General features: G+C 35.2%; 1 protein-coding gene and 1 long non-coding RNA gene across 7 annotated transcripts; one reads left to right on the forward strand and one right to left on the reverse strand.

Moving 5' to 3' along the window:
- The first annotated feature begins 23 nt into the window (after positions 1-23).
- LOC109100630 (polymeric immunoglobulin receptor) lies at positions 24-10,278 on the forward strand. 5 transcript variants are annotated; one of them, XM_042717227.1, is made up of 8 exons: positions 24-1,689; positions 1,901-2,015; positions 2,118-2,215; positions 2,317-2,646; positions 9,033-9,059; positions 9,636-9,734; positions 9,830-9,873; positions 10,025-10,278. In XM_042717227.1, the coding sequence occupies exons 1-8, from the start codon at positions 1,644-1,646 to the stop codon at positions 10,190-10,192; spliced, it is 927 nt and encodes a 308-aa protein (XP_042573161.1). In that variant the 5' UTR covers positions 24-1,643; the 3' UTR covers positions 10,193-10,278. The 5 variants fall into 5 exon arrangements, with proteins under 5 accessions (XP_042573161.1, XP_042573159.1, XP_042573160.1 ...); XM_042717225.1 differs by having other exon boundaries at positions 1,901-2,215; XM_019114068.2 differs by lacking the exons at positions 24-1,689; positions 1,901-2,015; positions 2,118-2,215; positions 2,317-2,646 and adding exons at positions 7,800-7,967; positions 8,177-8,491; positions 8,593-8,925.
- Positions 2,429-3,703, reverse strand: LOC122135955. Of its 2 annotated transcripts, XR_006153811.1 has the most exons (4): positions 3,180-3,703; positions 2,999-3,070; positions 2,723-2,788; positions 2,429-2,566 (listed from the first exon to the last, which is right to left on the reverse strand). It is a non-coding gene; the product is annotated as an uncharacterized LOC122135955 (long non-coding RNA). The 2 variants fall into 2 exon arrangements; XR_006153810.1 differs by having other exon boundaries at positions 2,999-3,703.
- Positions 10,279-10,874: the final 596 nt, after the last annotated feature.

Raw genomic sequence — 10,874 nt, forward strand, 5'->3', positions numbered from 1 at the left:
TCATATCCGATCTGTGCCACATTAGAGGAAAAAATCGGAATTGGGTCACTTGAACCATGCAGTGTAAATGGGGCCTTAGTGTAGACAATATTCTAACATTCTAAAGAATGTTTTCAGCTAATGCTTGTGCATTGTGAAGATTCCATTGATGTTAAAGGCTCTTCATGGAACCGTCAAGGCCGATAAAGAAGCTTTATTTGGAATCTGGTCATGAGTGCAGTGAAATTGTAACGTTTACAGTGACTCCTAAAATTATTTACACTTCAGTGACACTTAAAAAAGCATTTCATTAGATACAAAATTATATAAAAAAAAAATCAAATACCATTTATTGTAAAGAAAGGTAGCAAAAGTACTTTTTTTCTCTCAAAATAATAAGTATTGCATGACTTTGTGTTTGTTTGTGATTAGTGTAACATATTCACAGTGAACTGCCCTTCTGTACACTCATAAATGTGAAAGAAATTTATAATTGAGGAAAAACTAATAGTATTTGTTTACACGTGGAACTTGATCTGCTCTGCTCGGTTTACTATAGTTAGTCATTTTATCACACTACCATGAAATTACAGATAACAGAAACAAAGATAAACAAAGTAGACACAGGAGCAGAGCACCTGCTGAAAATGTAAAAGAACAACTCGACTGGACAATTTTTTTTTTTTACACACACAACACACCCTTGCACCCAAAAGCATCTGGAAATGACTGATGCGTCAAAATGCAGGAAGAAAAAGGAGCCGTTAACATATGTACATTCATTATGAATTTTACTTACTGCCACTGTTTATTTATTCTTTCTAACTGCACTGTGTTTGTTCAGAGATGCCTTATAAACAGAAGGACCATATGACATAAAGCAGTGTGTTTAAGAGCCGTACCAGTTATGAGACTGAGATATTAATACATGCTAAATTAAATATGTGCCTTGTTTATATCATGTATATTGTACAGATCATCACATGAGTGTGTGTTTGTTATATACAGGTTTCTGTTTTTCATTTATCCAAGTGATAATTCTACAGGGACGCTAACCCCCATAATCACCTTCAGCTGGTCAGTTGTTTGACTTGACTGCTAATTATTCACTTTGTGTACCACACGTTTCAGTATGCTGCCCTCTGCTGTTCAAGTATTAAAAATGCAGTTTAAACCTTTCCTTGGTTTGACTCGATTATTTATTGGGTACCGGTCAGTGAACAGCATCATGACTGATGAAAACAATACAAAGACGGTTCTTAAGCCACATTTGCATGCAAGCACCCATGTGTTTTTCTACTCTTCAGATATTGTTCTTTTTGTTTGTTTGTTTTGTAAATGTGTGTGTGCTAATTTGTGTGGCAGAAGCTTTCAGACCTGCACAGGTGCTAACAGACAGGAAGTTGCTCGTGGTCACTCTCTTTGGTTTAACTCCACTGTGAGTCAGTGACAGCAGGACTGTATTTCATCACTGTGAGTCACAAGAGTTTAGCAAAGAGGAAAAGGAAGGTGGAGCTGTTTGTTTTATATTTATATATATATAAAAATAACTCTTTAAGAGCTCAAGATACAGACACAGAATCAGACACGACAGAAGATCTCACTGCGTCTCTGATTGCTGAAGAAGTTATAGATTCACAGGAGCAAGAGTTTTCTCTTCAGTGATGATGATGAAGACCCTTCTCTTCTTCACGATCTGCCTGATTAAAGGTAAGAAGCTGTTGTCTTTACAGTATCAGCCTGTGTGAGATAGTTGTGTTTTATTATTTACTCAGCTGAGATCAAATTGTGTGTGTGTGTGTGTGTAAGAGAGATGTATTTATGTGTAGGTCTTTTGTCTTTATTTGTGCATGTTTAAGTTTGCTGTCAGTATCTGATCATAAGGCCCTTATTAAAAGAGGAAGTGGATTTTGATTGACAGGTCACATGGGTGATGCTGCTAACGCTGTGACTGGCATCACAGGAGGAAGTGTCATCATCCACTGTGTATATAAACCTGAATCAACTAAAGCAAGTGTAAAAAGCTTTTGCAAAGGGTCAGGCAGTGAATGTACAACCATGACAGAAGTAAAGAATGATTTATGGATCCCAGAAGAGAGATTCTCTCTGACTGATGATAAAACTCTGGGTTTTATTAGTGTGCTCATTAGAAACCTGACCATGAACGACAGCGGGACGTACAGATGCAAAGCTGACAGTAAATTGATTCAGGAGAAGAAATTAGACGTAGAAGAAGGTAAGAATGAATATTCACATCATTTTCTCTGTCACACCTTTACGTTTTACATCTTTATCCTGAGACTTAATATTACACCAACACAATGTTACACGATTCAGGGTCGTGTTGTGGGACATCAGAAGAACAGACTGCTTATGTAAGAGGAACTGCTGTCATCCGCTGTAAATGTCCAGAGAAATATAACAGTGGTATAATGCAGCTGTTTAAACTCCAGAATGCATCATTACAATCTTGTTTAACAATTGGAGGTGCAATCGATCCTAGATTTTCTCTGTATGAGAACAAACAGGAGCAAGTCTTTACTGTGACTATCGTGAACATTAGCAGACATGATGCTGGGGTGTATTTCTGTGGAGCACACGTCACAAATGATCCTACAAAGATTAGCTACAGTCCACTTTTCACAGAGATTCAGCTTCATGTTACAGGTGAGAAACAGTTAACAACAAATTACATTAAATGTACATGCGATATAACTTAATCAATGTCATTTTGATTCCTGACCTTTCATTTGTGGATGACTTTGGAAACTCAAGAGGAAACATATGCTTCAGTCCAGTCTGGTGAGTTCTTTAACACATATATGCCACAGAATAACACAGAACAATTCAGAAATTAGATGAATGACAATTTAGTGCATCAAAACCAAAGTGATTTGACAGGAACATAATAATGCTGGTTGACCGGACACATCATCCTGAATGGAAAAGTACTACATATGTGTCTTATTACACAGTGCTACTTTATCTTATATCTCACTGTGGACACTGAAGAACCCACCTCAACAGAAGAAATGTTGCCAACTTAGCGTCTTTGTCGCCAGATTAGTGACTTTTCAAACTCCTTCAGTGACTATATTTCAAAAAAGCCATTATCGACAAATCTAGCAGCTTTTTGGATTGCTGGTAAAGATGTAGCGAGTCACTATATCATCTTCAGCAACAGCGTGAATAGCACATACCAGGCACAGATATCTCTTGGTACAACATCGTTTTCAGATACTTCCATTTTCACAGTACAATGTGAGAACGCCATTTTCAAATGTATCTACTAAGGAAAAGCTCACAGGATAAAATCTCTGTCTCGGTGTAGACGGAAGGCAAAGTGCAGAGAAAAAGAGTGTAGATGTGCCCTCAGAAGGCCACTATCTTACAGAGTTTAGCTCCAATCCTAATTAAACACACCTGAACCAGCTAATCAAGGTCTTTAGGATTTCTAGACAAGTGTGTTAGAGCAGGTTGAGGTCACAGCCTGGACACACCTGCTTACAAATACTGTGTATTGTGTTTGATGAACAGGTTGTTTTAATTCTTGATCAACAACCACAGAGATGAGCTGAAGGTTCAGAGTCTGAAGTTAAGTTCAGCTGTAAAGAACTAACGGTCTTTATTCAGGAAACCCACATGAGAATCACAGAGAGATGAACGAGAGTTATTCATCTTTAAAAAATAATGAATGCCTTAAATAATTTAGATTCTCAGTGATGTTGATCAGCAACAAACAATCAAACATTACCAACAACTTATATATATATATATATATATATATATATATATAGGCCTATAAGAATTGTTTAGTCTCACAACTGCTCTTTATTTATAACCTGAGTGTCACAACAGATATTTGTGTTGGATATAAAAACACAAGTTTATTATTATTATTATTATTATTATATTATTATTATTATTATTATTATTATTATTATTATTATTATTAAAGAGTAAATAAACAACCATGAAACCACAAACCTCAGCCTTTATGCTACAGATTAGACATAACTTTAAAATGTAAATTGGGCCTGATTGTTATAAGTTTGATAAATGCATGTCTCAGGGGTTTCTCTAAACACTGTGTCTGTGTGTTTTATTCTCAGATTTCTCCATGATCATCATTATTAGTGTGTGTGTGATTCTGCTGCTGATCGCTGGATTCACTCTGACTGTGTGCACATTAAGACACGAGAGACGAGGTGACGCTCACTCACAGTTACCCACAATCCCCTCTGATGAGCTCCTGTACACTGCTGTCAGTTTCCAGATGCATCCAGAAGAGTCTCTCAGTGAAGCTACAATCAGATTCAGTAAGAATGAGATTTACACCACGGTCATTTACCACACTAGACTCCACTAGTTCCTTCATGTGAAGGAGGAACTCACCCCGTCTTACTGCACTCTTCCTCCTCCGTTACCTGCTGAGGTGATGTGGGTATACTCACATGCCATTAGCACGCTGGGTTCACACATATCCACTTCATTTCTACCAAAATGTTCAGAAATCCCTATGAAATGACATCCTTCTATTGTGAAATATATTGTAAAATAATATAGAATGTGAATATAAAATGTTGCTTTTGTAGTTTAACAAATGTTATTCAAATTCTGTCCTTCAAATGACCTCTACAGCATTTACAAATAAAAAAAAAAGTGTCTGTGTATATTAGAATGTGACTGGTGTTTCAACCTTTACTTCATGTATGACTTAAAACAATAAAAAAAATAAAGTCAACCTTTATGTTAAGTCAGAGATTCTCAAATTACGTTTGTCACCTGAACCTTTAAACACTTTTAAACGTACTCAGTTTTTTTAATTTATTTATTCTATTATAAAGGCATTGGGTTGAGCAGATATGTTGAAAAGTATTTTTTTTTTTTTTAATTCTTATCAGAAGGAGAAACTGTCTGTCTATCAGAAAACAAACTGGTCAAGGTCAAATATAACCTAAACCTAACCAAATATTTCACACGTGGTATAAGAAATTTGTCCACCCTGTTACATTAACCTTTTTACAGTGCAATGTGTGACAAGCTACTGAAGCTGGGAAAGAAGAATATGGAAGCAGTCGATGAACATTAAAACCCCTTATATTGCCCCCATCCCACCAGTCTTCTCAACTCTAACACATATAATTTTTTCATTGTCTTTTTTTCTCTAACACATATTTTAGTTGTCAAAAATTATATATCAATTGAAAGCTTAAAAACTAATAGTGGTCTCCTGCCCTAAGTGTGTGGAGTCAAGTGTCATATTACAAAATGTATTACGGTCTTTTATAATATAATATAAATTGTTTTATAATCTTGATGAAATACATATTGTTGGAAAGGTCTGAGTCTCAAGATTCCATATTTGGTGGTCTTGCTTTTCTTTTCTTTTTCTTACTTTCTTTTTTTTTTCTTATTTTGATAGAAGTAATAATGAAAGAAAGATTTAGACATTTATGACAGAAAAATGCATTCAAAAATTCAATGGAGTTTTAATAGCACCTGGTGGCTGTTTGTGTTTTTTATTTATTTATTTATTTTATTTTATTTTTTTTGGGAACACAACTTATTTAGACATTATAGCAATTTTGGATTTAAAAATATTTTGTAAAATATTTATTTTACATAATAAAAAATGGTACAGTGCAATTTCTTTACAGTAAATGTAAATTTCTATAACGCTTTGATACTTGAATATTTTGAAATGATTCCACTTCTGCATTAATCTGCAGATTGTCTTCGTAAAAAGCAAGCCCGACCGAAGCATTCATGAATTATAACAATTTAAGTTTGGATAGTGCACTTTCATGTCTATGTTCAGAAATGGGAGGTAACAGTTAAGAGTTTTTTTTTTTTTTTTTTTTTTTTTTTTTTTTTTTATAGATATTTAACATTTTCATGTCCAGTGTAAATGAACACAACAGGGTGGACATGTTATGTTTTGCACTTTTAGTTAAAATATGCAGCATCGTTTCATGAGGAAATAAAATTATTTAAAAGGTTTCACATATTGTTCTAGCAGGTCCAGGTCATTCCAAAAATGAAAATCAGTCCATGTTTTACTCACCCTCAAAGCATCCTAGGTGTATCAGACGAATCCATTCTGAGTTACATAAAAATGATCCTGGCTCTTGCAAGTGTTGGGAGTAGATGGGTGTTTTTGTTCAACAGTACAAAAGCAGTCAAATAAAGCACATTCATAATAAAGTGTGCCTCACATGGTTCCTTGGGCTTGTGTGTGTGTGTGTGGGGGGGGGGGGGTTGTTTTGGGGTTTGAGGTGAATAAAGAACTCCTGTAGCAAATCCATGCGTTCTTGTAAAAAAATAAATCCATATATAAAACAGTGTTTTAAAAAGGCACGTTTTATTATGGATGGATGTGCTTTATTTAACTGCTTTTGGACAATTGAACAAAAACACCTGCCTACTGCCATTCTAACACTTGGAAGAGCCAGGATCATTTTTAATTTAACTCAGAATGGATTCGTCTGATACACCTAGGATGCTTTGAGGGTGAATAAAACATGGGCTGATTTTCATTTGTGGGTGAACTAACCCTTTAATGGTCACATGACATGCAGGTAAACGAATAACATATTTAATATATTTTAGTAAGTGTTTTTATTCCACTTTACATTTTTATGATTTTATTATTAGCTTTTCATAAACTCATGAAGTCCCATATGAAGAACTATGGAATATCATTTGTAATGTTAAAGATTTCTATGAACACTTACCTTGAACAGAGTTATTATTCTTACAGTGATCTATGTTAAAAGCGGTTTTCTGTGGGGAAGAATACGTTTATCATGCAGTTCAACTCATATTCTCTTTATTAAGCATTTTAGAATGTTCCACAGTTCAAATTAAAATTCTATGAAACAGTCTTAGAGTACAGAGCTTTATGAACCACTGCAAGCTGTAAAGTAAACAGGAAGTGTTTGTGTGAACTCATCTGGTTTTGCGAGGGAATGCAAATATCTTTATGAGAGAACGCAAATTTTCGAAAGAGAAGCAAAAGTTTTATGAGGGAATGCATATGTCTTTGCAAGGGAATTTAGAGTTTCTTGAGGGAACACGCAAGTTTTGCAAGAGAAGGCATAAAAAAGAAAGAAAGAAAGAAAGAAAGAAAGAAAGAAAGAAAGAAAGAAAGAAAGAAAGAAAGAAAGAAAGAAAGAAAGAAAGAAAGAAAGAAAGAAAATTAAGAAAACATTTTTTTCTTTCTCCCACTCCAAATTTTTTCCACTTACCCCGATTTTTTTCACCACCTTATCACTGTAAGGGCTCAATACATTTCTACCAGTAATGCTTGATTCAACTCCCCCCTCTACTACCTGCGCAGATATCAACAGCACAACTAGGTTTTAGGTTTATATTCAGTGATCTTACAGGAAACACTAATCTACAGCGTAACCTTTAACTTGTCAATGTTTGACTGATTATTTTCTATATATACTTCATATGTTCTGTTTGAGTTTGCCACCCTCTGCTGTTCAAGCTTTATATGTGCAGTTTAAAGCATCAGTGGTTTGACTTGATTATTTATTAGGTAACAGTCAGTGATTGTGGCATCATGATTTCAGTAACTGATTTCAGGCCACAAATAGATGCAAGCATCAGATGTACAGACTACAGACTATGTTTTTTTTCCCTTCTCTCTGTAAATGTGTGTGCTAATTTGTGCTAACAGACAGGAAGTTGCTCATGGTCACTCTCTTTGGTTTAACTCCAATGTGAGTCAGTGACAGCAGGACTGTATTTCATCACTGTGAGTCACAAGAGTTTAGCAAAGAGGAAAAGGAAGAGGTGGAGCTGTTTGTCTTATAAAAAACTCTTTAAGAGCACAAGATAGAGACACAAAATCAGACACGACAGAAGATCTCACTGCGTCTCTGACTGCTGAAGAAGTTATAGATTCACAGGAGCGAGAGTTTTATCATCAGTGATGATGAAGACCCTTCTCTTCTTCACGATCTGCCTGATTAAAGGTAAGATGCTGTTGTCTTTACACTATTAGCCTGTGTGTGACAGCCGTTTTATACTATTTACTCAGCTGAGATCAAATCAAGTCTGTGTGTGTGTAAGAGCGATGTATTTATGTGTAGGTCTTTTGTCTTTATCTGTGCATGTTTAAGTTTGCTGTCAGTATCTGATCATAAGGCCCTTATTAAAAGAGGAAGTGGATTTTGATTGACAGGTCACATGGGAGATGCTCCTGACGCTGTGACTGGCATCACAGGAGGAAGTGTCATCATCCACTGTGTATATAAACCTGAAACAACTAAAGAAAGTGTAAAAAGCTTTTGCAAAGTATCAGGCAGTGAATGTACAACCATGACAGAAGTAAAGAATGATTTATGGATCCCAGAAGAGAGATTCTCTCTGACTGATGATAAAACTCTGGGTTTTATTAGTGTGCTCATTAGAAACCTGACCATGAACGACAGCGGGACGTACAGATGTAAAGCTGACAGTAAATTGATTCAGGAGAAGAAATTAGACGTAGAAGAAGGTAAGAATGAATATTCACATTATTTTCTCTGTCACACCTTTACGTTTTACATCTTTATCCTGAGACTTAATATTACACCAACACAATGTTACACGATTCAGGGTCGTGTTGTGGGACATCAGAAGAACAGACTGCTTATTTAAGAGGAACTGCTGTCATCCGCTGTAAATATCCAGAGAAATATAACAGTAGTATAATGCAGCTGTTTAAACTCCAGAATGGATCACTACAACCTTTTTTTACACTTGGAGGTGCAATCGATCCTAGATTTTCTCTGTATGAGAACAAACAGGAGCAAGTCTTTACTGTGACTATCGTGAACGTTAGCAGACATGATGCTGGGGTGTATTTCTGTGGAGCACACGTCACAAACAACCATCTTACAAAGAGCAGCTACAGTCCACTTTTCACAGAGATTCAGCTTCATGTTACAGGTGAGAAACAGTTAACAACAAATTAAATATAGCATGCACACATAATGTCAGATAAACAACGGAATTTAAATGTCTATATCATCTACGGACAACAATGGAAAATCAAGAGAAAACAGATGCTTCAACCCTGTCTGGTGAGTTCTTTAATAGCACTCACTCACAAACATACATACATACATACACACAAATATATAATAGCACTAATGTAGTAAGACTGATATTAAAACACCAAATTCAGTATACACTTCATTGATGATGCAAACCATATACAAGTGAGCCCGGAATATGAATAAATAAAGATAAATATAACCAAAAATGATAAAAATAGAAATCCAAAATGAAAATAAAAACAGTATACCAAAATTAAAACACAAAAGATAGTGAAATTAGACAACCAAATTTAGTATACAAACATTATTCGTACAGGCAAGCAGATTTCAAAAAAGTTGTTTTGCTGAAAAAAAATAAAAAAAAATAAGCAGATTTCAAAAAAGCTTTGTGCTGAAAAAAAAAATAAAAAATAACAAATGAAAATTTACATTCTGCTTGGGAAAGTATTGTATAATGCATCTTATTACATGGCTCTGTGTAATACTTGATTCTGATTTGTCAGTCATGGCATTCAGTGGTCAGATATGTCCCGCTGGCCATGATAACGCTGTATATCAGACTGCTTGAATGTCATTTTTAATGTGGTGTGTGTTTTCCAGATCTCCACGTCATCATTACAGTGTGTGTGTGTTTGGTTCTGTTGTTAGCCGGAGGACTGAGTGTGTTGTTGCTCAAGCGGAGGTGTAAAAAAACACAAGGTACAACAACAAATGCTCTGAATCCAAACGGGATGCTAAAATGTTTTTAACTTCTGTATTTCTGTGTTCACTTTCATCATTTTGACCATCCACAGGCTCAGGCTCATCAGATCAGAGGAGCACAGGAGATTATGATGAGGTAAAAGAGCATGATTACAGTATTTCCTAAACTGTGTAAAACAATATTGGTGTTCAATTACAGAAGTAATTCACAAAGATAAAAAAAAAAATATATAATATAACTTAACACAGATGTTATTTGATTAAAATAATAAATCTGTCCCTTTCAGGTTGTTTCATCTGCTTATTATGCAACGATTCCAGACTCTGGAAACACATCATTACACCCATCTGCTCAGAAACCTATCACATTAAACACAGTTTATGACACGGCACATTTACCCACAAACCCCTCTGACAGTGATTTCTACACATTGGCTGAACAGCCCAAAATATGACTTTATATGAAAACTATTTGTAACTATTTTGCCTTTTTTTTGTAATTTCGTATGCTCTGTTTGGTTCAATAAAGTAATCAATAGTGCTCCACTGTCACATGTGTATGAAAATCTACACAGTAAGATCAAATTGTCCAAATGTCAGTTTAATGGCTCTTTAAAGAGTACAGAATTAAAATTATTTTAAATAAATTAGTTTTGAAACTTCATTTCATTCATTGAAGATCTTAGCTTGGATTGATAAAAAAAAAAAGACTGTTTAGGGGAAAAAAATACCTGCGTTTTTGTTTCCTTTTTTGACGCATATTTACCAGAACAGCTGAATGAATGAATGAATATGCATTTTGGTTTTATGTTAAAGTAACTGAAAAAGGCTCATCCTCTCATTATGGGCTGTAATGTCATTATTAGATCATACAGACACCAAGTGGTCACATGCAGGTTACACACAGTCCAATATGAATGATGCCTGCTGTCTCTCGGCTATGACTACATTGTAGTCCTTCTCATTAGAGAGCCGTTCAATCATGTTTATCCTGTGTGCTAAGCAGCACATATTCTGTTCTAAGATCAAGATTGCATTTATTAAATGAAGATTTAGAAAACAAAGGGAGCTCCTGCTGCAAACACCATGTATTTCATAGAGAGAGAGAGAGCGAGAGAGAGACAGACAGACAGACAG

The sequence above is a fragment of the Cyprinus carpio genome, chromosome B1 (genome assembly GCF_018340385.1).
Source record: "Cyprinus carpio isolate SPL01 chromosome B1, ASM1834038v1, whole genome shotgun sequence".
In the NCBI taxonomy this organism is placed as follows: Eukaryota; Metazoa; Chordata; class Actinopteri; order Cypriniformes; family Cyprinidae; genus Cyprinus; species Cyprinus carpio.